Source organism: Acanthochromis polyacanthus, chromosome 22 (genome assembly GCF_021347895.1).
Source record: "Acanthochromis polyacanthus isolate Apoly-LR-REF ecotype Palm Island chromosome 22, KAUST_Apoly_ChrSc, whole genome shotgun sequence".
NCBI classification, from domain to species: domain Eukaryota; kingdom Metazoa; phylum Chordata; class Actinopteri; family Pomacentridae; genus Acanthochromis; species Acanthochromis polyacanthus.
This window is the reverse complement of record NC_067134.1, coordinates 28689491-28717091: the sequence shown is the minus strand read 5'-3', so window position 1 is coordinate 28717091 and position 27601 is coordinate 28689491. Positions and strand designations below refer to the sequence as shown.

The following is a 27601-nucleotide window of genomic DNA, read 5'->3' as shown; positions in this document are numbered from 1 at the left end:
GGAGAATCTTGGTGTTAAAATTTATACAAAAAACCTTTTACTAACTTTTAATCCCACATTATCCTCATGAAAAAGAACAGAACAAGTTCAGAAGTTTGAGTTCATCCAGATAATTCCATGTTTTCCAGTAAAACTCCCACTTTTATCCATGTGCTAACATAACTACACAAGGGTTTTCTAACCATCAATGAGTCTTTCAGCACCATTAGCTAACACAATGTAGCATTAGAACACAGGAGTGATGGTTGCTGGAAATGTTCCTCTGTACTCCTATGGAGATATTCCATTAAACATTTGCAGCTAGAACAGTCATTTACCACATTAACAATGTCTACACTGGATTTATCATTCATTTAATTCAATTCAATTCAATTTAATTCAATACAATACACTTTATTGTCCCACTTGGGGAAATTTGTCTTGAAATTTAATGGTATCTTCATTGAAAAAACTGCTTTTCTTTCAACAATAAGGACATTTCTCAGTGAGCCCAGACTTCTGAACGGTGGTGTATCTCTAATGAGTTTCCATCTCTGCCTGTCTGCTATATTCTTCTTTCAGCCGGTTTCACACCCTGAGGTGAAAATCAACACGTTCCTGAGCCGTCATGCTTCAGTTCTGTGCTGTTGGTCTGTTCTTTATCACAGCAGAAAACATTCAGAGTGCTCTGAATCCTCACCATCCTGGAGGATTCCTCTTCTTCCAGCTTCTGCAGACGGGGACTGATCTTGTCAGGCAGTATTTTGGTTTATCGACAGACGTTTATGGTGCCATCTATAAATATCATCCCCCTAACACCTTTTAAGAGCCTCATTTCATCAAACTTTGTAACTTTGTGTTGACTGTTAGCTTGTGTGTCAGAGATCACAGGTCTCTACTTTCACTGCAATGTCTTTTTAATTTATTTACTGTTAACAGATGATCAGAGGAGACAGTGTACTAATGAACCAGCACAGGGGTGTACTCACTCCTGTTCTATACTGTAAATACATTTGAATTGTTTGCTGATTGCTGGTAAAACATAGATCCAACGTACAGAATGACCACTTTTCCATTCCAAACTTTCTGTTTAATTCATCACTGGAGGAAGTCTTGGATGTCTTTCCGTAGTTGTCGTCCACCTGGTGACGTTGTTCTTGTATCAGGAGAGGCTCCAGATGACGGTGAGCATCGCCATGACGCCGTTCAGAACAGCCACCCCATAACTCATGTGAAAGCCACGGCCGGATCCACCTCTAGGAGAAAATCCACACTCATTCCTGTTTTTAATCAGCACATGTTTACGTTCCACCAGAAGTTCAGCTGAGTTACCTGAAGGCTGCCAGTTTCAGCGGCGTTGGGAACACCATGCCGGGCTGGTAGGAGTCCAGGTAGGAGAACGTCCAGGAGAAGACACAGCAGATACATCCTACTAACACTGACAGCACCAGGATGCTCCAGAAACCTGCACAAACACACCTTTTATTCAAACTCATCCTGGATCAGAGTGGGCAGAGCCGGTACACTCACTGATAAACCCAGTATCTGCTGTACGTGGAGCTCAATATGAAGCTAAAACTATGAGAAGACGACTGAAACTATCCTGATGGGGCGGTGGACGGATACTCACCCAGCATCCTCTGCTCCGTCCCGTCCTCTGCTCTCACTCTCTCTGCTCTCAGCTCTGAAACAGTCAACAACAGCAGCAGTAATAGAAGTAAATACTGATCAGCAGCTGGTAAAATGATGGATTCCACTACAGTCTGCTGTTTGGTAGTGGAGGTGCCTCAGCAAGTAAACTGACCAGCAAGTTCATTATGATAGCTTCAGTACATCAGCTAAACCCCCCAATCTGTAGGCTAAAAGAATCACAGTCCTGTTTACAAAGGGGAGAGGGGAGAAAAATAGGAAAACAATTTTATATATATATATATAGCTATGTAAATGTCATTGTGTTCTGACTGTAATAATCGTGTGGGTTAATCACAGAAATAAAGTGAGAAGACATTAGTTAGTTTAGAGGACAACTTCTCACACTTTATATCTATTTAACTTTGAAATTACTTTAAAGTTGTGCAGCTTCAATGGTCAAATAATAGAAGAGAGAGAAATATTACCTTCTACAGCCCATAGACTGGATAGTACAGGTTATAATACAGCTTTTATACAGGTTATGGTACAGCCCAGTGGGAGTACTGTCTGCCTTTTTTCAGACCTGATGTTTCAGTAACACGCCTCTTTATGGAGTGGCCACGTGCACGCGCTCACCTTTGATTATGGGGTACACGAGCGCGCAGAAACAACCGACGGCGGCCACGGTCACGGCGGAGCCCAGCACCGACAGCAGGACGGCGGCCCGGGGTCTGGGTCCACTCCGGTGACTACCCGGCCTCCCAGCGGCTCCGTGTCCGGTCATTCCTCCCGCTGGGTCTGCAGACGAACCTCTGTCTGTCTGTCCCGGTGCTCACGCTGCTATTTACACCACATGGAACGACTTTTAAATTAACAGATTTTTTCTTTTTCTGACTGTGCGCAGTTTAAACTGACCCGTCTGGAACCAGGAACTGTCAGACTTCCATTTGTTCCTTCGCCTTCCCACTTCCGCACACAAACTTGTCCCTCGGGCGGTTCCGTCTTTGTAGTTTTCAAATGCTTCCTCTTTGAAGTTGCGTCAAGCATTTACTGATTCCAGTTTAACCAGTCCGAGGTCTTTACTTTAAATATTTTATGTATCAACCTGTGTTTTTATGTGGTTATTTTCAACTGACGTGATCAAAGTGAGTAACTAAGAAAAGTCTTCTTTTCCTTTCAGCTTTTCCCTTCAGGGGTCGCCACATCGAATCAGTTGCTTCCATCTAACCCTGAAGTAACTAAGAAAAGTGAAATTATTATTTATTGATTAATTCAGAATCAGTACGGACTTGTAAACTGTCTATCTGGATAAATATTCACAGAATAATACTGAGGAGAAAAAGTACACATCCTTCCGTTATAAACACCATAAAAAACCACCAGGAGGCGAACACATCATCGAGCTGACATCAGCGCTTTTATTTTGACAGGTTCGCTACGACGTAGACGGAAGTGCGCACGTTTAATTTGAAAACCTTGTTGAGGAAGAGGTGTAGCAGGTTGGTTGCTGTCAACAGATCTTCAGACGCCACAAAGCTCGTCGGCTGGTCGCTGTATCTCAACACTGACGGTAAATACCTGCCTGCCCGTGCTGTGACTTTAATCATCTTTATATGAAACTCAACGTTTCCGGTGTTAACGGTCCGTTAGCTCGTCCCGGTCTGTTTTCTCAGCCGTTTATCTGGAGGCTAACCTGTTGTTTTTGTTCCACTGCGGTGAAATTCTGTAGCTAAGCTAACTCCAACCGTCATTTTGGAGATAAATTCGTTTTAATCATAGCAACACATGTTAAAAATAAAATGTGTGTTGCTAAATGAACCGCCCCAGCTAGCTAGCAGACTAATGCTAATGAAACGTCCGTCAGCTCGATGGCTAAGTTAGCCTGTTAGCTTGTGTACAAAAACGGCAAAGATCGTGTGAAATATTTTCTTGAGCTGACTGGTGGAGTCAAAGTGAAGGAAGTCTTTTACCTGAATGCTCACCTGTTGCTTTTATCAGTGAACTATCTCCACTGCTAGCTCCAGGACTGCCTCTGTCTGGATGTGGAGAAACACTCAGATTTCTGACCGTTTAACGTCTCATTCCCAAACTGTCCTTTGCATCTTTACTTAATGCACTGTTTGCATCATTTTACTAATCATACGGCTCCCTTTGATAATTCTGCAGACATTAAAACCCTCTGATTTCCTGGTGACATAAATGTACAGTGTTCATTGTGAAGGTCAGAGCAGCTGCCAGTGATGCAGTTTTACTTTGTCAGCTGGTATTGTGTTTAGCTGCTCAACCTGCAATGATTAATCAGTTTTTTATCAGCTGTTAGATTGATCATCGACGATTTTATTATCGAATAATCTGTCTGGATAGTTTTTAAAGGAAGACAGTCTCAGTCTTCTCATTCCAGCTCTTTAAATGTGTTTATTCTGCTTTTTTCTTTATTCCTCTATGAAATTAAACTGAGTATCTTTGGGTTGTGGACAGAAGAAGGCATTTGTCGCCATTTTGCACGATTTTCTTACCTTATTTTAAATCCAGCAACAAAATAATCGATGGACTAATCATCAGTAAAATACTGGTTTGTTGCAGTTCTGTTTTCCCCTGGTGCCATTAAAACCATAACATAAAAACAATGTCTAAAATCATTTCATAGTAGGGAGGCAGCGTGACGTCAGGGTCAGAGCAGCAGGTTTGTTCCTGGATGGTGGCCTCCAGCAAGGTCCTCATTCTGGAACAACTAACTGCCCCGATGGAGGCAAACAGATCAGGGGCAGCATGGAAGGAGAACGGTGCTTTCAAACCATCCTGGTTTAAAAATACATTCCAGGTTTGTAGTTTTCCTTGTGGCTCATTGAGTTAATTATCAGATGTGATACCAACCTGATGCAGCGATCCTGGAGCCTGTACTACCAGCAGGTTCTACCAGCAGGTTCTACCAGCAGGTTCTCCACACCCAGGATGTGTGGCCGAGCTGTTAGATGAAGCTGGTTATCAGCCTGTTACATCAGCTCAGGGTTTCTACATCCATGATCACAGAAAGGGGTGGTACCAGATGACTAATCATAAACATGGACAGCACGTCTCACCAAATACCGTGTAAACTGATATGAGGAACTAAAAATATATTACAGGCTAAAAGCAGAGCAGTTAAAGAAAAGCTGAGAAAACAGCCTCAGTTAATAGAGTTATTAACATGAATAATAACTGCGTCATCGCTACAGTATGAGCAGATCTGACTGTGATTGCAGCTTATTAATGGATGTATTACCCAGATGGACTCAGTGTGACACAGCTTTAGTCTGATCGTTTTAGCTGCAGGCCTCATGGTGTTTGGGAGTAAAGAATAGTTGGAGAAACATCAGTTAAACTGGCCTCTGTTTGAGGTTTAATCGCCTTATAAAGCATTTTAAAACAGCAGCTGACTTTGACCTTAGCTCTTCTCTATCATTCTCACTCACTACACATCAGGTTCCTCTGAAACTTCCAGGAACCCTGATACCGTTTTCCACATTTCCAAGAGAACTGATGATTGAGTAAAGGGAGGTTTTGTGTTGAGCAGGTTATGTGTTCATCATAACTCACCATGTAAGACAAGAAGCACCATCATAAACCCAGAGTTAAACCTGAAATCATCTCCATCTAATTCTTCTGACTGGTTCCTCTCATGGATGCAGAAAGGAGGTTAAACATTGTAAAGTGGCCTCTTTCCTGAACAGAAACAATCAGATTATCACATTAAAGACTAAAACTGAAAGACATTAAGTGCCAATAATAGTAAAAGCAGCTCCTAGACATCTCCCAGATGTTGGTGTGGAAATGTAGAATGTGATGAGAAATGATGCAACTTATGAATCATTTTCTGCTGAAATGGGAACTGTGGTTTCTGAGAGCACTAAGTGATTGTTTTCCATGAAGACTGAGGACGTACGGTCATCTTAGATCATTTTAGAGCACCAGTGATAAGCACTGGTTGGTTCCAGTTTACTGAGGAATCAGATGGAGAGGAACATGCATGAAGCCTGGGCTGGAGGAGAACGTTGGGCTGGAGGAGAACGTTGGGCTCTCAGTGTCAGCCTCTCCAGCAGCATGTCGTTAAGCAGCTAGAAAACAAGCTAAAACCCCACATGAACAGAATAATTACAGAACGTCTGTGTCCTTCATGGCAGCTCCAGGCCTCGCTCCTCTGTGAAGGACTGTACGTTACACCCTGGAGTGTGTTCTCCTGAAACACAGTGATGCTGCTGCAGGTCTATCTGTGTGTGAGAGAGCTGAAGCAGCTGCATGTGTGCATCTGCATAGTATTATGGTATGTCTGCAGCCATCTGTTAATGCACTCTGCACTTTAACATGTGATGACGTTCTGTGGTTGATGTTCTGCTGGAAATGGGCGGTGATCACAGCGTTTCTCTGTTTGTTTTCCTGGGAACTGATTCCAACCCCCTGGAGCACATTTTCACTAAGCTGCTTTTCTCAGCGCTGAGAGGAATGAAGAATGAAGGGGGCTGGGAGCTGCTGGATGCTGCTGCAAACTGCTCATACGTACATACTGTGTGTGTGTGTGTGTGTGTGTGTGTGTGTGTGTGTGTGTGTGTGTGTGTGTGTGTGTGTGTGTGTGTGTGTGTGTGTGTGTGTGTGTGTGTGTGTGTGCGCACAGAGGGCTGTATTATACGGATCCTCCACCTGACACCTGCAGACAGGTGGAGCTGAGCAGAGCACCGCATGCTGCTGTAAACCTCTGATGGACCAAACTGAGGGTACAGATAGTGGGTATTTTATTGTCAATTAGCTTTTGAATGATTTGTTTGTTACACGGGCTGATGATTCGATAGTTAAAGAAATGAACATAAATGTGACACTTTAAAATGTCAGGAGTCCAGATTATTCATGGTGTAATTGTATAAAAGAATACTGGTACTTTGTAGGATCTTTAGGAATGACTTATTGATTATTAAAACAGCTGCGGTGTACCTGGTCAGACTGGTTTACCTGTCAGCTGAGCTGGTTCTCTGTTATCATCCAGAGATGTGACCTCAGGGCATAGGAGAACAGAAAGGTAGCAGCTGATAGTTCTGCTGACTGTAATCTGTTTCATCTTCATTCCACATAATCAGAACAGATAACTTGGTTAGATGGTTCTAAATGTGCATTTACGAGGTTGATTTTGAAAGCAGACGGCTCTCTGATGTGTTTCAGTGGAACTGTCTGATCAAACAGTCGAACAGGAACAGATCCGGCTCACAGGCAGCTCTTTTATTCCCCCACAGTGGATCCACAGTAAACAGGAGCTATTAGTCCTTTACCTGAGGAAAGTCAAGAAAAACTACTCGACAGTTAGCACCACAATAATGCTTGACCTTGAAAATCGTAGTTTTCTAGAACATTTCCACGACAGGCCGGCTTATTGTGAGCTCTTTACGGGTCTTTGTTCTTCATCATCAGCTGGATTTTACTCAGATTCCACTTCATGTGCTGACATGTGACTGCTGAGCATCCCAAAGAGAAACAGACATTCATCTGCTCAATAATTAATTATTCAGATTTTTACAGATGAATCTTCTGCTTCAACATGAAGCTTTCCAGGTGACCTCAGAACTATAATGAGGTATAAAAAAGAACTTTGGGTCTCCTAATGAGCTTTGTGATGAGAGCTTTGAGTTGTATCTCAGTCTTCATCAGCTGTTTTCGTGGTTGTCATGGAGATCATTCAGAAGTGCATCATCTTCATCTCCTACCAGCCCTGTGTTCACGTTGACGCTGCTTTTCTGACGCCAGAATAACGAGTCAGTGTCTGTGGAGTTAAACAGAAACCCAGCAGAGGCTTCCTGCAGGTAAATGAACACCATCAACTGCTGAGCTGACGTTTAGAAGTTCTTCACTCACAGGAAACAGTTCATGTAGATAAAACCACTGAGTTCACACTTTAGAAAGTCATTTTTGATCTCACATCCGTTAGTGACTGAAGTGGAAGACCAGACGTTTGTGTGAACATGCAGCCATAAGCTGGCAGATGTTCAGCAGACGAGGCTTTTATTCTGAGCCCAGTTTCAACGTCAGGGAAACACTAGTGGCTGAATGAGGTTTTTATTGCTTCACATCGTTGTTTTATTGCTCAGTTAAGTTTCTTTTTTAAAGGTGTCCAGTAGGCCGATCTTCTTTATTTTGGAGTAAAAACCAACAACCCTGATGTGAACATCTGGGGAGCAGTATAATCCTAAAACAGCCTAATAAAGTGCTGTAGTGTTTTACTTTGTGACCTTATCTGATGAGCAGTAAGCTGACTTTCTGGTGGAACCCACATTTCTATATTTGGTCCTCCAGAATCAGTTTTAAACAGACAGGACTGAATTCTGATTAACAAACTATAAGAAGGTGAGATTACTGAGTCCATGGAAATAGTTTTCGTTTTATGGGGCTGCTTAGTAATTTATACTTAAAGAATAATTCTTTCTGGTGAGCAGCTCAAAGGGACTGCATGTGTAGCTTGTTAGACGGTCTTGTGTTGCATGATGAAAAACAGAATGTTGAATGTGTTTTTGTCATCGTTTAGCCTCTCTTTGTGGTCATTTTGCATCTTATTGTGGTGTTTTGTATCTTTCTTTGGTGTCTGTCATCATGTAATCAAAGCAGTTTCTATATAATTAGAACATTAATCATTTCCTGTTTTACGTGATGCAGTAATGTCGAGAAGCTTAAATAACTGGGCTGCTTCACATGCTGTTAGTGCTTTCAGTTTTGCTCATTTACTGTAGAAAGATGTCTATAAATGAACCCGGGATCTGGTGGTTTGTCTTTGGATCTGTGCTGTGACCACGATGTTGAGGAAAAAACAGAGAAAGAAAAGAAAAGAGGAACCTGTTACTGTCTAAACCGTCTCTATCGTGCTGCCTGACTAGCAGCCGTGATAGCGCTGTTTTTCTGTCTGTTTTTCTGTCTGTTTTTCTGTCTGTTTTTCTGTCTGTTTTTCTGTCTGTTTTTTGTCTGTTTTTCTGTCTGTTTTCAGTATGTTTGTGTATTTTCAGTGTTCTGTGTTTTTCTCAGTGTGTTTTCTGCGTGTTTTCTGCGTGTTTTCAGCGTGTTTTCAGCGTGTTTTCAGCGTGTTTTCTGCGTGTTTTCTGCGTGTTTTCTGCGTGTTTTCTGTGTGTTCTCTGTGTGTTTTCTGTGTGTTCTCTGTGTGTTTTCAGCGTGTTTTCAGCGTGTTTTCTGTGTGTTTTCAGCGTGTTTTCTGCGTGTTTTCTGTGTGTTCTCTGTGTGTTTTCTGTGTGTTCTCTGTGTGTTTTCAGCGTGTTTTCAGCGTGTTTTCTGTGTGTTTTCAGCGTGTTTTCTGCGTGTTTTCTGCGTGTTTTCTGTGTGTTCTCTGTGTGTTTTCAGCGTGTTTTCTGCGTGTTTTCAGCGTGTTTTCAGCGTGTTTTCTGCGTGTTTTCTGCGTGTTGTCTGCGTGTTGTCTGCGTGTTGTCTGCGTGTTTTCTGCGTGTTGTCTGCGTGTTTTCTGCGTGTTGTCTGCGTGTTGTCTGCGTGTTGTCTGCGTGTTTTCTGCGTGTTGTCTGCGTGTTTTCTGCGTGTTGTCTGCGTGTTTTCTGCGTGTTTTCAGCGTGTTTTCTGCGTGTTTTCTGCGTGTTTTCTGCGTGTTTTCAGCGTGTTTTCTGTGTGTTTTCTGCGTGTTTTCTGCGTGTTTTCTGCGTGTTTTCTGTGTGTTCTCTGTGTGTTTTCAGCGTGTTTTCTGTGTGTTTTCAGCGTGTTTTCTGCGTGTTTTCTGCGTGTTTTCTGCGTGTTGTCTGCGTGTTGTCTGCGTGTTGTCTGCGTGTTTTCTGCGTGTTGTCTGCGTGTTTTCTGCGTGTTGTCTGCGTGTTGTCTGCGTGTTGTCTGCGTGTTTTCTGCGTGTTGTCTGCGTGTTTTCTGCGTGTTGTCTGCGTGTTTTCTGCGTGTTTTCAGCGTGTTTTCTGCGTGTTTTCTGCGTGTTTTCTGCGTGTTTTCAGCGTGTTTTCAGCGTGTTTTCTGTGTGTTTTCAGCGTGTTTTCTGCGTGTTTTCTGCGTGTTTTCTGTGTGTTCTCTGTGTGTTTTCAGCGTGTTTTCTGCGTGTTTTCTGCGTGTTTTCAGCGTGTTTTCAGCGTGTTTTCAGCGTGTTTTCTGTGTGTTTTCAGCGTGTTTTCTGCGTGTTTTCTGCGTGTTTTCTGTGTGTTCTCTGTGTGTTTTCAGCGTGTTTTCTGCGTGCTTGGTCAGCTGCAGCAGGCTGACTGTGTGCTGGTTATTTAAAGCTACATGCTGTCAGCCAGCATAACATCACAGAGAACAGAGGCTCAGTGTGAGAAAGAGAGAGCGGGGAGATAAAAGAGGAAGTATGGAGGAACTGGAGAGAGTTAATGTGTGAGAAGAGGAAGAGACGAGCAGTCATTAGTGGTTCCATTATTCTGCTGCCTGACTTCTACAGCTTTTTGCTGCTGGAGGCTTCATGTGGATGCAAACTGTAGCTTTCAACAGTCATCACATCAGAGGAAGTTCATCCTTCACTCAGTCGTAGTTTTGTCTCTGCCGTGCTCACAAAGCATCCGTGCATGTTCTAAAGTCAAGTGTTCCTTCAGTGTTAGCAGCACTCAGTCATTCTGTTCCTCTGATTCAGATTCAGTTTATTTAAAAAAGGACAGTGAGCAGTTACATTAAAAAGATGGCTGCACCAGATTTAGCATCATGCTAATTTCCATCTGTAGTCTCAGGCTGCTGTTCAGTCTCCTTGTGGTCGTTTTCTGTCTCTTCTGTAGTTTTGTGTCTTCATGGTTTTGTCTTTTTGTCGTCGTTTAACATCTCTTTGTGGTTGTTTTGTGTCTTTCTCTGGTCATTTTGTGTGTCTTATAGTCATCATTCCAGGACACTGTTCAGTCTGTTGTTGTGTTGTTTTATTGTTGTTGGACTGTAAATCACTGACTTATCTTTGTCTACCCACTAGTGTCGTGCATATAGTAATAGTGATCTAATAAAAGTTCAAATCATCATCACAGTTGGAAAATCCTACAAATATACTTCCAGTTTCTGACTGCCATTTGGTCTGCTTGCCTTTCTTGTTAAAGAGTTGATGTTTTGTGCTTGTGGGGTTCAGATGATGCCAAAAGAAGCAGCAGGATGTTTGTCCACCTAAATGCGATGCCAGTGCTGCAGCTGCAACCAGCTCTTTTTGTCTTTGATCTCTTGATTCGTCTGAAACCTCAGGATGTTTCGTTTGTGCTTAAACGTGTTCAGATCCAGCTGACCTGCCGTGTTTTATCGTTTGCAGGCTGCTGCTCTGTGTTTGTGTGTGTGAGTGTTTCTGAGGTGTGTGTGATGTCATCAGAGCTGCTCGTAGATCTGGGTGATGAACCTGCCACTGCACAGTTAGGACAGCTGAAGCTGGCCACCATCGAGGACCAGCAGTGGCCTCCTGATGAATCCACGCTCAGCAAGTCAGGTGAGGAGGATTTAAATGTAAAGTGTCCTCACTTCTGCACATATAGAGAACCAACACAACTTACTGACTGATTCTGAATATTTTGGACAAAAAGAGAATATTAGAGAGAATATACGCTGTTGTTCAGACTAGCAGCCTGTTAACCAAACATTCAGATGTTTCTTTGAAATATTTCTGTACTAAATGTGACCATAAATCACAAGGGGCGGCATGGCTCGGTGGGTGGAGTGGCCGTCTTGCAGCCGAAGGGGTGCAAGTTCGATCCTCGCCCCGTCGTGCTCGAGGTGTCCCTGAGCAAGACACCTAACCCCTAACTGCTCCTGATGGGTCGTGGTTAGCGCCTTGCATGGCAGCTTCCGCCATCAGTGTGTGAATGGGTGAATGTGATGTATCATGTAAAGCGCTTTGGGTACCTTGCAGGTATGGTAAAGTGCTATATAAATACAGACCATTTACCATAAATCCAGAAACTCGTGGTCAGTGCATGTCAGTAATAAACCCCACCGTTCAGCAGTCTGGGATCACTGAGAAAGGTCCTTATTTTAGAAATAAAAACAGTTTTTATCAATGAAGATCACATTAAATGAGTGATAAATCCAGTGTAGACATAGTTAATGTGGTAAATGACTGTTGTAGCTGTAAATTTTTAATGTAATATCTCCATAGGGGTACAGAGGAACATTTCCAGCAACCATCACTCCTGTGTTCTAATGCTACATTGTGTTAGCTAATGGTGCTGAAAGGCTCATTGATGATCAGAAAACCTTTGTACAGTTATGTTAGCACATGGATAAAAGTGGGAGTTTAATGGAGAACATGGAATTATCTTTTAAACAGTCGTGTAAATTTACATGGAGGTAACTTTTGCTATCTGGGAATAAATGTCAGAATCTTATACAGATAATAAATGTGCAACTTTCATCATCATATTCACATTTTTTACTTCTGAAAAAGGCTAAGTAGTTTGAAAGTCTACCTCTGGTTCCACCGTTCTAACATCTACATTTCTGCAGTTTTTCCTCTCTGATGTCAGACACCAGGAGCACTGACCACGTTGGACATTTTTTATCCCAGCATCAAACACAGACGTGATCAGTGAGCTCAGTTCTGGTGTGTTTGTGTTTCAGAAACGGACATTTCCCAGCAGTTCAATGCAGGTTCCCCTCACCTGCCCTGGGACCATCCTTTCTATGACATCGCTCGGCATCAGATCATCGAAGTGGCAGGTCAGACTGTGTCTTCTGCCTCCTCACCCTCTGAGCGTTTGGTTCCTGGTGTTGAATGTTTTCACCTGGAAACAGCCCAACCGTTGCTAGATGTAGATCAGAAATGTGTGAAACAAAGTAAGAGTGACGTGAACTAAAGTTAGTTTTCTTTCATTCTTATTAGTTTTCTTCCAAAAATGAAAAAGATCTTAGAATCAAATAAAAAAGTGTTACAAATACTGTGAAAAATGCTCCTAAAGTAGCAGATATTTAAACATTTAGCAGCCTCTGTAAGCTCTGAACATCAGATGTTTGAGCAGCTGTCAGTCTGCTCCTCTGTAGGACTCTTCTGATCCACGCTGTTTGTTTTATTCAGCCGGCCTGTTTTCTTTCCCTCTGCTTGTGTTTCACACATTAATAGTTCCAGGACCGTTGAAAATCTTCTTTCTGCTTTTACACTTTCTGTCTCTGATAAATTGTATCATTTTTATGGCTTTCTAAAGATATCATGTGTGTTTAGAGTCCAAAAAGTAAAAAACTGAATCCGTCTTTTTGTTTTCCCTCTTCTCTCTGATTGCTCTGTGAGTCCTGTACGTTAACGTGGGTAACGGTGATTCCTTGTCTGTGTCTGCAGGAGATGATAACTTTGGCAGGAAGGTGATCGTGTTTAACGCCTGCAGGATGCCTCCTCAGCACCAGCTGGACCATCACAAGCTGCTGATGTGAGAAACCTCATCACATGACAGCGTTTGAGGGAGAAGTAGGATTTACTGAGACAGCAGCTTTTAGTTTCCAGCGGTTTAGTTGTGCATCCGCTGGCTCTCTGCAGAATCTGCTAACAGCTTCAGACTGGTTGTTGATGTGTGGATGGCTCACTCTGAGGACCCTCTGTCCCACTGCTAGCCTGTGATCTGGTGCTAAATTAAGCAGGACTTTTTCTTACCTCGTCAACATTTTCACCGCTGGCTGATGACTCTGTGCAAAGGAGTTCTGGAAGGAAGCAGTTTTTTTCTTTATCTGTGTGAAACTGTTTTCCCTTCATAAACCTGGACAGGGTGAAGTACAGTGGATACACATATTTAATGAGTGGTTTGTTTCTGTCAGGTACCTTAAAGGAACCCTGGACCAGTACGTGGAAAGCGACTACACCCTCATCTACTTCCATCACGGGCTGACCAGTGAAAACAAACCTTCTCTGGGATGGCTGCGGGACGCCTACAGAGAGTTTGACAGAAAGTAGGTTTAGTACCATCACTGCACCGTGGACGAGCATTTACTGACCTACAGTCAGAGCTGAGAGGGCTTCAGTCTGGCCTCACTTCTTCTTTTATTCCTCCTAAATACGCTGTGGGCTCTGTTTTATATCAGCAGCTTTTCCTCTGACCAGTGAATGGAGTAAATATCCTCTGCATTTATAACCCCTGAGCTCCAAGCAGCTGGTTTGTGTTTTTCCCTCACTGTGAGCTCATTTTCACTGAAGTATAAAGTCTTACACCTCTGTAGAAGCAGACAACTCAGAAATGTCTTCCATCTCAAGATTATAATTATAATAAACACGCTCCGCTTAAAACATCCCCCGCCTTATATTTAGTGCCTCTAAGTGCAAGAAATAATAATATATAGTGGACGATACACCTACAAAATGATACGTCTTCACTACAATAAAAAAACTGTCAGGTCAAGGTCATGCACCCCAAAAGGCACATCTACATGACCAACAGACTTAGTGTGCGCAATATGAATGAAATCCCTCAACTAGTTTGTGAGATATGCTCCAGAAACGAAATTCGGACGGACGGACGTGCCCACACCAATACCCCCCTCTGTGCCTACGGCCGGCGGGGGATAAAAAGGAAAAAAAACTTCAATTTCCTTGATTATTTATTCTGTTAAAATTAGAACATTCTGGAATCCACAGTTGCAGGTGTGTGACTGCTTACAGTAATATTTCTCTCTGTAAACGGCCTCCAGCTGAGTCAAACCGTCTCCTAACGTCAGAGATCAGTCCATCGCTCCATGGTTGTTTTTAGTTTTTACAGAGTGTAGAAGATGAGCCTCACTGAGCTGTTCTTCCATCAGAATATCTGCTGTGTGCTTTCAGGTACAAGAAGAACATCAAGGCTCTGTACATCGTCCATCCCACCATGTTCATCAAGACTCTGCTGATCCTCTTCAAACCCATCATCAGGTGTGTTTCTAGATGGTTCTAGTCATCCTGTGATGGTTCCACAGAGGAGCAGGACGTCCTTCAGTTAAAGCAAAAAGCTGCACAGATGAGTTTACTGTCATGAAAGAAGGAAAATGCATGAAGAAGGTGCTTTTGGTATTTGTTGATCTGTGAGGGATCATTTCCACCAAATGCACAGAATATAAATAAGTTAAGTGTGTTCTGCTGAGAGCTCCACAGACACGGAATGTTTTTACAAAGACTTTTCTGTTCAACAAAATGTTTTTTAAGCTTATCCCTGAATTTTTACTTTTTATTTTGCCTGTTTGTTTCGTTTTTATCCTTTTATATCTTAATGCAGCAGTTTCAGATTTCACTGGAATGAAAAATGAATTATTGTTATTATTATTATTATTGTTGTTGTTGTTGTAGTTCTGATGTGGGAAGTCCTGTCACACATGTGGTGTTATTCTGCTTTCCATTTCTTTTATCTCTTGTTTTCCTTTTATGCTTTTTGATGTCAGAAAAAAGGCAGATTTCACAGCGGTCTTTGAACCAGAATATGAATGGAGATGATTCAGAGATAATCCAGTGAACTCAGGAGAAACTGCTTGTGTGTCTTCCAGCTTTAAGTTTGGCAGGAAGATCAACTATGTGAGCTACCTGAGTGAGCTGGAGGACGTGGTGAAGTGTGAGCAGCTGGTGATTCCTGCTCGAGTTAAAGAGTAAGGCCAGAGGATGCTTTCATTTAACGTCCCCTGCATGCATTTGTCTCTGAAGCTAAATGTATTTACTTTGCTGCAGACACACTGAGTGTCTCTGCAGGTTCTGTTTAAAAACCCACAGCAGCTGATGATGTTTTCTCTCTGTCAGGTATGACAACAAACTGAGGGCGTCTCTGAAGCCCACCTCCCAGCCCCCCATGTCTCCTCCTCGCAGCCCTCCTCTACCTGACCAGGTGTTCGGGGTGCCGCTGCACCTGTAAGTCTCTGGATCTCTGCTTTCTGTTCAAAACAGCAGTGTTGATCTAAAACCAGCTGCTGGAAGCCTCTGGTCTCATGATGCTGGAGAGTCAGACTCATCTTCAGGCTCCACATTCAGCCCAGTTTGATCCCCAGTAAAACCAGTAAAACCACAGCATGATAACCTCTAAATAACCACAACTCCTGATGGTTCCTTTGGTTTAGAGCAAAAATGTTCACATATAAAGAATTATGTTTTTACTAAACATGATCAACAACCTGAAATTTATAAATAAAAATAAGTTCAGTTTCATCAGCATTCATCCTCAGTTTATCATTTCCTCATTACAACTTCCAGATCAGTGTCTACAAAGAAACACAACATTTAGTCACCTGGACCTGAACCATGGAGGATTTTAGTTTATGATCACAACGAGAAAAGTCAGACAAAAAGAGACAAAAAACAAGACAAGATATTACAAAAATGAGACAAAAGAGTAACAAAGCGACAAAAAATGGACAAACAAGACAAAAACATGAGACAAACGTAAAAATACAAACAAAAATGACAAAAACCAATGAAGAGAAGACAAAATATTACAAAAATGACACACAAAAGAACCATCCAGTATTTTACTTTAAGATCCAAACAACTTGTCATGGTCTAGAAATGATTTTAAATTTATAGTTTTACTAATTTACAATCTGCAGTTAATGTCTTCTCTGGAATTTTTCCACTCTGAGGGCCGGATTGGACCCTCTGGAGGACCACTTTTGGTCCACGGGCCTCATGTTGACCCTCTGGAGGACCACTTTTGGTCCACGGGCCTCATGTTGACCCTCTGGAGGACCGCTTTTGGTCCACGGGCCTCATGTTGGACCCTCTGGAGGACCGCTTTTGGTCCACGGGCCTCATGTTGGACCCTCTGGAGGACCACTTTTGGTCCACGGGCCTCATGTTGGACCCTCTGGAGGACCACTTTTGGTCCACGGGCCTCATGTTGGACCCTCTGGAGGACCACTTTTGGTCCACGGGCCTCATGTTGGACCCTCTGGAGGACCACTTTTGGTCCACGGGCCTCATGTTGGACCCTCTGGAGGACCGCTTTTGGACCACGGGCCTCATGTTGGACCCTCTGGAGGACCGCTTTTGGTCCACGGGCCTCATGTTGGACCCTCTGGAGGACCGCTTTTGGTCCACGGGCCTCATGTTGGACCCTCTGGAGGACCGCTTTTGGTCCACGGGCCTCATGTTGGACCCTCTGGAGGACCACTTTTGGACCACGGGCCTCATGTTGGACCCTCTGGAGGACCGCTTTTGGCCCACGGGCCTCATGTTGGACCCTCTGGAGGACCACTTTTGGTCCACGGGCCTCATGTTGGACCCTCTGGAGGACCACTTTTGGACCACGGGCCTCATGTTGGACCCTCTGGAGGACCGCTTTTGGTCCACGGGCCTCATGTTGGACCCTCTGGAGGACCACTTTTGGACCACGGGCCTCATGTTGGACCCTCTGGAGGACCGCTTTTGGTCCACGGGCCTCACGTTGGACCCTCTGGAGGACCGCTTTTGGTCCACGGGCCTCACGTTGGACCCTCTGGAGGACCACTTTTGGACCACGGGCCTCATGTTGGACCCTCTGGAGGACCGCTTTTGGTCCACGGGCCTCATGTTGGACCCTCTGGAGGACCGCTTTTGGTCCACGGGCCTCACGTTGGACCCTCTGGAGGACTGCTTTTGGCCCACGGGCCTCACGTTGGACCCTCTGGAGGACCGCTTTTGGTCCACGGGCCTCATGTTGGACCCTCTGGAGGACCGCTTTTGGCCCACGGGCCTCATGTTGGACCCTCTGGAGGACCACTTTTGGTCCACGGGCCTCATGTTGGACCCTCTGGAGGACCGCTTTTGGTCCACGGGCCTCATGTTGGACCCTCTGGAGGACCGCTTTTGGTCCACGGGCCTCATGTTGGACCCTCTGGAGGACCACTTTTGGACCACAGGCCTCATGTTGGACCCTCTGGAGGACCGCTTTTGGTCCACGGGCCTCATGTTGGACCCTCTGGAGGACCACTTTTGGTCCACGGGCCTCATGTTGGACCCTCTGGAGGACCACTTTTGGTCCACGGGCCTCATGTTGGACCCTCTGGAGGACCACTTTTGGTCCATGGGCCTCATGTTGGACACCCCTGATGTAACCTCTGTGTTTGTGTGTCAGGCTCAGACAGAGGAGTCCAGATGGAGATCCAGTTCCTGTGGTGATGAGGGACACCATCAGCTTCCTGTCAGAACAAGGTAACAAACAGCACGCTGACATGGAGCTCATCTTGGTTCTTCTGCAGAGGAACGTCCTCCAGCTGCTGCTCCATCATCCAGCCCAACACTCTGTTTACTTCTGCTCCTCCTATCAGTCAGAGCTGTGCTGTTCTGCTTCCTACAGGTTTGGAGATCGAGGGGATCTTCAGACGGTCTGCTAATGTGACTCTGGTGAAGGACGTCCAGCTCAGGTACAACTCAGGTAAGACCAGCTGCTCTCTGAGGGCACTGTGGACCCAGTAAAGATCAGGTTCTGTTCACAGGAAGGCCTCGGAGCAGGATATAAATGTTCTAGTGCATTTTTCTGGACCTCCACAGGCTGTTTAGAAAGTAAAATACTAGATTGTTCTTTTGTTGTTTTGTGTCTCATTTTTGGACTGTTTTGACCTGTTTTTTTTGTTTGTTTTTTTGACTGACTTTTGTCGTTTTGTGTTTCCTGTTTGTCTCGCTTGTGTTGTTTAGTTTTTTGGTCGTTTTGTTTCTTGCTTTTGTTAGTTTTGTCTCGTTTGTCCATTTTTTTTTTGTCGCTTTCTAGCTTTTTTTCTAATTTTTTGTCTCTTTTTGTTTTCTTCCGTGTCATTTGTCTCATTTTTTGTTGTTTTGTGTGTCATTTTTGTAATATCTTGTCTTGTTTTTGTTGTTTGTTTTTTGGTCTGACTTTTCTCGTTGTGATCATAAAGTAAACCCTCCATGGTTCAGGTCCAGGTGACTAAATGTTGCGTTCCTTTGTAGACACTCTGTGATCTGGAAGTTGTGATGTGGAAATGATAAACTGAGGATGAATGTGGATGAAAATTAATTTATTTTTCTGAATAAATTTCAGGTTGTTCATGTCTAGTAAAAAGATAATTCTGCAGTAAAACAAAGGAACCATCAGGAGTTGTGGTTGTTTATACGTTATAATGCTGTGGTTCTACTGGTTCTGCTTTAGATGTAAAGAAGCTGAGTGTGGTTCTGAACTAAATGACTCTCCTGGATTATGGGCTAATAATCTGCTCTTGGATGACATTTCTGTCCTTCCTTCCAGGTGGAACGGTGGACTTCAGAGAGATGGAAGACGTCCACCTGGCTGCTGTGATCCTGAAGACGTTCCTCAGAGAGCTTCCTGAACCTCTGCTGACCTTCCAGCTCTACAACGACATCGTCAACTTTGCCTGTATGTTCAGCACCTCATACCGTTTTATTTAGGAGCAGTCACAGTTAAGAAACGTCACTTTGGATTTTTATTTCTGCTGCTCTGAAGTTGCTCACCTTTCTAAGCAGACAGATGAAAGTAGATCCTGTTTTTATCCCACTAGGACCAGTTATAACATACATGTGTTTAAAGAACACATCTGTCTGCTCTGCTCGCTGTACTGAAATGTTAGATCAAGCTTCTGGCCTTTAAAAAACACACTTAAGGAACCAGAAATCCAGTTTTTGCTGTTGGGGTAGAACGTCTTGAAGGACCAGCTGCTGTCAGAACTTCCTGTCTGAGCAAAGGATGAACCCAAAGCTTCTAACAGCAGATGTTAGAGTCTGTGTTTAAAGGTGAGCAAACAGACTTCAGGAGGCTCCATGTGGTGGAGCAGCTACTACAGCCGGTCTGCACAACATCTTCTGACCTCCATCAGCGTCTGCATTATTGGTTCATGTTTTCATTGGATCACGCTGCTGGCAGCAGTGAATGGATGAATAATGGGAGGGAAGACAGCATGTCAGACAGCTCCTCACATCCTCTGCATGTCCTGCTGATCACATCTTCATCTGTAGCAGGATCCACAGTATTGCTGTGCACGGACTTCTTTCTGTGCACGGTGACGAGACATAGCTTCACTTTCAACTTTCATTTAAAAACTAATCTTATTCTAAAGCCTTTTTTTAGCATCCTGTTTAGTTTCATCTTGAACAGAGTTTTGTGTGTTTCTGCTGCTTGAACTCTGCAGCTTCCATCAGTGGATCAATAAAGTTCTGACTAAATAATTCATCTGTAACGTCTGCAGACAGGACTGACAGCTGTCTGAGAGGAGTGTAAGTCTGAATACAGCAGCAGTCTGTGAAGTTCAGACACATTAGTTCAGACCAGAGCTGCTCAGTGGCTCAGTGGTAAGAACGGTCGCCTCACAGCTAGAAGATCCCAGGACCAAATCCCAGCATGGAGTCTCCATGTTCTCCTGTACATGTGTGGGTTTTCTCCAGGTTCTCCAGCTTCCTCCCACAGTCACAAACATGCTGAGGTTAACTGGTGATTCTGAACTGTCTGTAGGTGTGATTGTTTGTCTCTATGTGTAGCCCTGTGACAGGCTGTTACCTGTCCAGGTGAACCTGTGACAGGCTGTTACCTGTCCAGGTGAACCTGTGACAGGCTGTTTCCTGTCCAGGTGAACCTGTGACAGGCTGTTACCTGTCCAGGTGAACCTGTGACAGGCTGTTTCCTGTCCAGGTGAACCTGTGACAGGCTGTTTCCTGTCCAGGTGAACCTGTGACAGGCTGTTTCCTGTCCAGGTGAACCTGTGACAGGCTGTTTCCTGTCCAGGTGAACCTGTGACAGGCTGTTTCCTGTCCAGGTGAACCTGTGACAGGCTGTTTCCTGTCCAGGTGAACCTGTGACAGGCTGTTACCTGTCCAGGTGAACCTGTGACAGGCTGTTTCCTGTCCAGGTGAACCTGTGACAGGCTGTTACCTGTCCAGGTGAACCTGTGACAGGCTGTTTCCTGTCCTCAGTCAGATGGGATAGACTCAGCCTCTCTAATGAAAATGAAACGATGGATAGTTCAGACCATCTACAGACAGCCTGTGGACTGTGTCTCCTCTGTAGCTCCACCTGTCCTTCAATACAAGCAGATGTTTCCATCTGTACTGTGACTCCTGCTTATTAATACTACCACTAATAACTAATAACTACTCTGGAATGTGAACAGTTTCCTGTACAGATATGTAGATGTGCTCTAAGCAGGTCACCACAGTGCAGCTGAACTACTGACGGCGGCTCCAGCTCCAGCCTGTAGATCCTAAATGATTGTCTCTGGTGGTTTCAGCTGTATCCAGTGACAACCAGGTGATGGCCATGAAGACGCTGGTGGAGTCACTGCCAGAAGAAAACTACGCATCACTACGATACCTCATTACATTCCTGGCACAGGTACTACGGACACATCACACTGTCCTATCAGGTCATCTACACCACTGCTCTGAAGTCTGGGTTCATCCAGCAAAGCTCCCACATTTATCCATGAGCTGACATCACTGCACAAGGGTTTTAACATCATCAGCACCATTAGCTAACACAGTGTAGCATTAGAACACAGGAAATGTTCCTCTGTACCCCTATGGAGATATTCCATTAAACATTTACAGCTACAACAGTCATTTACCACATTAACTATGTCTACACTGGATTTATCACTCATTTAACGTGACCTTCACTGACAAATAAGCTGCTTTTCCTTCAACAATAAGGACCTTTGTAGAGACCTCAGACTGTAGAACGGTGGTGGACGCTGTCTGCTTCCAACTGAACCCTTTCTGTGTTCAGGTATCAGCCAACAGTGAGGTGAACAAGATGACCAACAGTAACCTGGCTGTGGTCTTTGGTCCCAACCTGCTCTGGGGGCGGGACAACGCCATGTCACTCAGTGCCATTGGGCCAATCAACAACTTCACCAGAACCCTGCTGGACCAGCAGCACCTCGTCTTCACCTAGTCAACGCCCGCCGCCCTGCCGTCTGAAACACCCTGAGGTCCTCCTTCCCTGCAGCAGTTAGCCTCCAGCTTCTCCTCAGCTTCTCCTCTAGCTCCTGTAGCTCCTCTCAGGATCTTCATCAGGTCCTTCTGTCCCAGCAGCCCTCAGACGTCCAGGTTTGTCTGCTTCCCTTCAGACTCTAAAAAAGATCCAGTGGACCGACTGCATGTGGTTTTGTCTCCGTTGTTCAGCAGTCTGGGCTGCTGCCAGCTCGTGGTACTCGTTTCCATTTCCTCATGATTTCAGGCAGAAATGGATGGAGAAGACACGCTTTAGTCTGCAAGCAAACCCCTCCAAACACCTGATGGCACAAAATGAACAGCTCCTCTTCTGGTCCTTTTCCTCCTTTATCTGCAGTTCAGCCTCTGCTGTGGAAAAGTCTGACTGGAAGCTTCTGTTTGTTCCTTTTTCTTTTTTCCATTGAATTCAGCAGCATTCCAGAAGCTTCCTCCACCTCTTAGCTCCATGAAGTCCTTCTCTAGCTGCATGTTGATGAGTCCAGATGTCTCAGACCTCAGCTCGGTGGCGGCTATCGTTTGATCCTCTGCTGAGACTTTGACGTTCCTTTCTGTCTCTGTTTGTGTGTGATGTGCTGTTTTTGTTTGTCGTGCCAAAAAACGTGGCCTCCAGCTTTCACATGTAGGATTCTGAGCTGCACAGATGAAGAGGATGGAGGTTTGTCTCTGTGAAAGACTCAGGTTAACTTGTGAACGGTGAGCTTGGTACCAAACGTTGAGGACAATCTGTAGTTAAAGTCAGCAGTAGAGTAGAGCTGTTAGACCTGGTTTAGGTTCAGACTGAGGCTCATCAGGCTGTAACCTACCGTCTTATGTCCTCTATATGACTCTATCTGGCTTTAATGTATCGTTAATAATTATACTTCATCTCTGTATCGTAGTAGACTCATTTCTACGTCCATCAGGCGTCCGTCTGCAGCTCATCCTGGTGGTTCAGACAAACAGCTGATAGAACATGGATGTTTTCACCCTCAGTTCCTCCACAGGACTTTATTTACCTCAGTGGCAGAAAGAACCAAGTCTTTATTGTGAATTTTTCTTTGAACTAAACTGCTCCTCCTCGTGTTTTTGTCTTAAGTTTAAATCTTTTTCCAAAGCACTACTTCCTTCAGTCCACCGCTTCATCTTCACTTTTTAATCACTACCTGCTTTCAGATCGTGTTGTTTATTGTCCACCAGTTCATTATTCTTTAGGTAAAGTTCCTCAGAACCACATGTTAGTTTTTATGGTAACTTTAGTGTATTTAATAAAGCAAACTTTTCCCTCCCTACGATGAATAACTGCCCAGTTTCAGGCCCTTAAAGTACAGCGCTGTGGCTTTTTAAATCCCTGTAGCTTCATAAGGAAAATAAATAACCAGATGTGTCAGAATATTCCACTGTTAGAAACTTTGTGGTCAGAAGAAGAGCCTGCTGTTAAAATGTAGTGAAAGTTCTCTCAGCTGAAGATAAAACCCTTAAACATTTACCCACAATACATTTTTTAAAAATAGTTTTCTTCAGTGAATTATCAGTAAACGGATCCAGTGCAGGGTTGCCGTGGAAACAGTTCCATCCCATAGTTTTGATGATCACAGCCGGTAACAGAAACTCTGTTAAACTAAATCCAGACTGAGGCTTTAGGCTGGTGGAGATGAAGTTCTTGTTCTGTCTGTGTGAAGCTCTGAGGCCTCAGAGATGCTGCAAAAGTTCAAGCAGATTAAAAACCACCAGATTTCCTCCCAAAACTACTGAAAGAACCTGGAGCTGAAAAGAATCAGTGTGAAGGAGAGACTCCACATGGCTTTACTAAATATACTGAAGTTACCAGAATCAGCTGATTGTGAGGAGGTCAGGAACCTTCTGCCTTTTGTTTGGTTTTAGGAGAACTTTATCCTCCTTTCTCGTATTGGTGGACCTCAGACTCTGCAGACTGAATCCTTCCTTCTGGTGTGTAGCTCTGAGTTGTTGTAGAACATCACCTCTGTGAACATTCAGCTTCTTATTTATTCTGATTCCTCCCTTTTAGAACACAGAGCATCCATTTAATAAGTGTCTGAACCTGTTGTGACTTTATTTCTGTCTTGTTGCCTTATATTTCCGTTGATGCTGTGTCTCTGATGGAGTTTGTCCAAGTTGTGTGATGGTTGTGTTGGTTCCGTTCGGTTAGCAGAAGATAAGATGAGATCATCCACAATCACACAGGAGCTTTTACCGCTGTTTTAGAAGCAGACATCCTGAGTGGATATGTGGATGTTCAGCACCTTTAAATGCTCCTCATTCATCTAGTCAGTGAGTTCACTGCTTCAGAGCGCCCCCTGCTGGCCGGTCAGGATCATGGCCTGTATAATAATAATAATAATTCTGATCTGAATCCAGTCTTCTCTGACCACCATGTCTGTGAGATATTTATCTGAATCTGTGCAGGTGTGAAGCAGCAGGACGGTGGAGAACGTAGCAGGAGATGAATTATCCATTCGGTCGTAACCATCTGCTGCTTTTCCCAGCAGTGGATGAACCTCGGTGCTGTAATTCAGGTACAGGAACCACTGGTAGAGAAAACTCTGAACGTCTCCAGAAGACTCGACCTGACAACAGGAAAGACGACTTTGACCTGTGATCTGAAGTTATTTCCTACGTTAAATCAAGTCTTTCTTTGTTGTTGAGCGTCATCATGTGTCCTCAGTCTGTTTAGATCTCCTAAATCTACCGTTCTGACATTCTGAACTGTTTCTGTAGATTAGAAAATGTTTGAGTTCAGCTTTACGGCGACGCATAATGTCAGAGGTAAAGTCAGTGCAGTGTTAGGATGTTAGTGATTGATTATTGGTTGCTGTTAATAATTTAACTAAATTCAGCGTGCGTGTGGGAAAGTGTGGCTGTTTGATGGGATGGAAGCAGACAGAGTACATTCAGTTCTGTGCTGGTAAACAGAGAGCATTCTGGGAGTTTACCGAGCAATGGGACACCATGACAGATTTGTGTGGAGATTAAAGACTTCTGGTCAGAACTGATGAGTGTAAATGAGATGGGGTCTGCTGGGAGGAAGTGACTGAACCTGTCATCTCTACTGTGCTGCTTTTAGCTGAAGCTTTAAATTCACATCCTGGAGACATGCAGGACTTTGATGAATTTGTTAAAACGTGGATTCATGTGGGATCTTTAATAACCTCCATCAACCCAAAGAGTAAACACTGAACTCTTTATTTTCCTGATAACATAAACTGGTCAGCAGCAGGATGGAACATGAAGGTCTGTCTGTCCAAAACTAAGACTTTGACTTGAATTGTGATTTAGAAAAGCAGCACCTTGATCCTGTACTGAGTGAAAGTTCCTCTGAGCAGAGGGTTGTAACTTCCTCTGACTCAGGTAAAGTGGACAAAACATGATCACTACCACAGTTTAGACGACTTATCTGGACCCAGACAGCTGGAACAGCTGGATTCAGGTCCAGAGGTTAAACTTTGTGGCAGCTAGGAGACCAGTGATGGTGGAAGGTTTCTCTGTCCTCGTTGTTGAAGTCTCGTGTAGACCCAAAATAGCTCCACCGTTGCCCAACACTAACGTTCTGGACGAGGCTCTGAATGTCAGTCAGAAGATCTGTCCAGACAGAACAGATGCTGAAGCTTCCTGCTACGTTTTTCCAACATGTCGTCCTGTTCTTCTCCTTTATCATCCATCGATTAGTACTAAGTCCCGGGGCAAACTGTGTTTCAGTGGAGCTTTATTTTTGTATCTTCTTCTCATTTCCTGCCGTCTGTGTCTAACTTCAACTCATCCAAAGTGTTTTATTCTACGTCAGAGGAAAACGGTCCTCCTGTGTGGAGCAGCTCCGAGTATTTAGGCTTTCCTTCGTGACGAAATGTGAGGTGTAACGAACCGTCCCGTCTCCTCCTGTAGTCATTTTATCTCCTGGAAAAAACTGTGCTGTTAAACTAGTCGTCCTTTCATTTGTCGATGGCCAAAACACTAGCCGTGGATAAATATTAGTGTTGTACTGTCTGGAATTCTGAATATGATGTGACTGAAAAAAAAAAAAAACACACCAAAAGATGAGAAATTTAGTTTGACTGAAGCGGAAAGCAAAAACAAAAAAAGACCTTTTCAAGTGTTTACCTGTTGTAGCTCCAGTCATGTTAGCGCTGCAGTGGTTAGCATGCTAATAGTGTAATTATTAACATGTTAACATGCTAATAGTGTAAATATTAACATGTTAACATGCTAATAGTGTAAATATTTACACATTAGAATGCTGATAGTGTCAATATTAACACGTTAGCATGCTAATAGTGTAAATATTAACATGTTGACATGCTAATAGTGTAAATATTAACAGGTTAGCATGTTAATAGTGTAAATATTAACATGTTAACATGCTAATAGTCTAAATAATAACACGTTAGCATGCTATTAGTGTAAATATTAACACGTTAGCATGCTAATAGTGTAAATATTAACAGGTTAGCATGCTAATAGTGTAAATATTAACATGTTAACATGCTAATAGTCTAAATATTAACACGTTAGCATGCTATTAGTGTAAATATTAACACGTTAGCATGCTAATAGTGTAAATATTAACAGGTTAGCATGCTAATAGTGTAAATATTAACATGTTAACATGCTAATAGTCTAAATATTAACACGCTGATAGTGTAAATATGAGTGTTGGTGTGAAACTAACTCAGCTCCACTCAGCATATTTTAACAAACAAATATGTTGAACTGTTGGGTTTTAAATACATATAAAATAAAGAAGCAAAAAATAAAGAACTAGGGCCCTGTTAGTTGAGGTGTGTGTGTGTGTGTATATGTGTGTGCGTGCGTGCGTGCATGCTCGTGCCTTATCTGTTTCCCCAGTGATCGTGTGATTCTCCATCGGTGCCCGTTCTTCCATAGATTAACTCCTACAGGTGCGTTCAGCAGCGTCCAGGTGTTCTCCTTCGTCTGCTGAGCTCATCTCTCCTGTAATTAATGATCACAGGCTTGAGAATTTAATGAATTCAAATAATAATAAAGTTAATAAATACTGAGAAGGATTACAGCTTTGTTCATTCGTGTAATTAAATGTATTAATGTGAGATGAAAACCTGAAACAAAGCTTTTGAAGTCTGATTTTCTTCTCAGAAAACTCGTCTTTGTGTTTTCAGTATAATTCACTACAGCTACAATCAACAGAGATATAAATATAATATAAAAATGTTGCACATCCAAATCTTCATTTTATTATTTTCTGTCTGTAATTTTTACAGTAATTTCAACCATTTCAGTGTATTTAACTCCTCAACTCTGCTGATCGATTACAGCTCCTCTAATCTATGGATCTTTGTACTGTAACTGTTGTCATGGTGACAGTGAACTATGTTTCTCCGTGGGAGAAATGATTTGGTTTTCAGGCTGATTTATTGATACCTAGTGATCTTATTTTCTTAACTCTTTCTTCATCCTTTACTTTTGATATGTTGTAGATCTTAGTCTTATCATGTATGATCTAAAGGTAATAAACTGTAATATCAATGTGTGCAAACAATAAACAAATGGTGAATGAAAGCTGGGGTTGTCGTGGTTCTGTACGAACAGCTTTAATGTGAATACTGCCTTCATATGTGAGACACACCAAGAGAAAGAGGAAAGGAGGATTCTGAAATTGATTTAGTTTCCCATCGCTGCCACAAATCAACGGTACTGATGATTAACAGAATCTTCTTTTTGTTTCTGTGGTGGTAATCAGATGTAAATCTGACAATTTTCAGTCCTCGCTTTGAGACCCTGCAGTCATTTAGTAGTGCAAATTTCCTTGAGTAATTGTCAAATTAATGATTAAAACTTTATAAAAATTATACAAAAAATAATTTTATTTAAGACCCTGCAGTGTTATTAACTATGGAGCAACTAAATTAAACATTATAGCTAAGACTTCATGGTATTATTTAAATCCAAGGATGAGCAAGCTTTGTTTTTTAAAAATATATATATTTATTTTTCAGTCTTCTTTTCCTTTTGGCTTTTCCTTTCAGGGGTCTCCACAGCAAATCAATTGCCTCCATCTAACCCTGTCTGCTGCATCCTCTTCTCTCACACCAACTACCTTCATGTCCTCTTTAACCACATCCATAAACCTCCTCTTTGGTCTTCCTCTAGGCCTCCTGCCTGGCAGTGGGAAACTCAGCATCCTTCTACCAATATATTCACTCTCTC

General features: G+C 43.2%; 2 protein-coding genes and 1 long non-coding RNA gene across 10 annotated transcripts; 1 reads left to right on the top strand and 2 right to left on the bottom strand.

Moving 5' to 3' along the window:
* Positions 1-332: 332 nt before the first annotated feature.
* On the bottom strand, positions 333-2610 carry arl6ip6 (ADP-ribosylation factor-like 6 interacting protein 6). Its single transcript, XM_051943441.1, has 5 exons — positions 2527-2610; positions 2248-2451; positions 1610-1663; positions 1312-1444; positions 333-1235 (listed from the first exon to the last, which is right to left on the bottom strand). Exons 2-5 carry the CDS (start codon positions 2393-2395, stop codon positions 1142-1144), a joined length of 429 nt encoding a protein of 142 aa, XP_051799401.1. The 5' UTR covers positions 2396-2451; positions 2527-2610; the 3' UTR covers positions 333-1141.
* Positions 2611-3058: 448 nt separating this feature from the next.
* Positions 3059-26953, top strand: arhgap1 (Rho GTPase activating protein 1). 8 transcript variants are annotated; one of them, XR_007939466.1, is made up of 15 exons: positions 3059-3181; positions 10868-11038; positions 12166-12264; positions 12878-12965; positions 13348-13479; positions 14345-14431; positions 15037-15135; positions 15284-15391; positions 17589-17665; positions 17811-17888; positions 18714-18842; positions 20704-20807; positions 21201-25708; positions 25740-25832; positions 25988-26953. XR_007939466.1 is itself a non-coding variant. In XM_022212964.2 (13 exons), exons 2-13 carry the CDS (start codon positions 10915-10917, stop codon positions 21366-21368), a joined length of 1293 nt encoding a protein of 430 aa, XP_022068656.1. In that variant the 5' UTR covers positions 3059-3181; positions 10868-10914; the 3' UTR covers positions 21369-26953. The 8 variants fall into 8 exon arrangements, 1 of the variants encoding a protein (XP_022068656.1); XR_007939467.1 differs by lacking the exon at positions 25740-25832; XR_007939464.1 differs by lacking the exon at positions 25740-25832 and having other exon boundaries at positions 25864-26953.
* On the bottom strand, positions 18852-20476 carry LOC127532176 (uncharacterized). Its single transcript, XR_007939541.1, has 3 exons — positions 20363-20476; positions 20301-20331; positions 18852-20269 (listed from the first exon to the last, which is right to left on the bottom strand). It is a non-coding gene; the product is annotated as an uncharacterized LOC127532176 (long non-coding RNA).
* Positions 26954-27601: the final 648 nt, after the last annotated feature.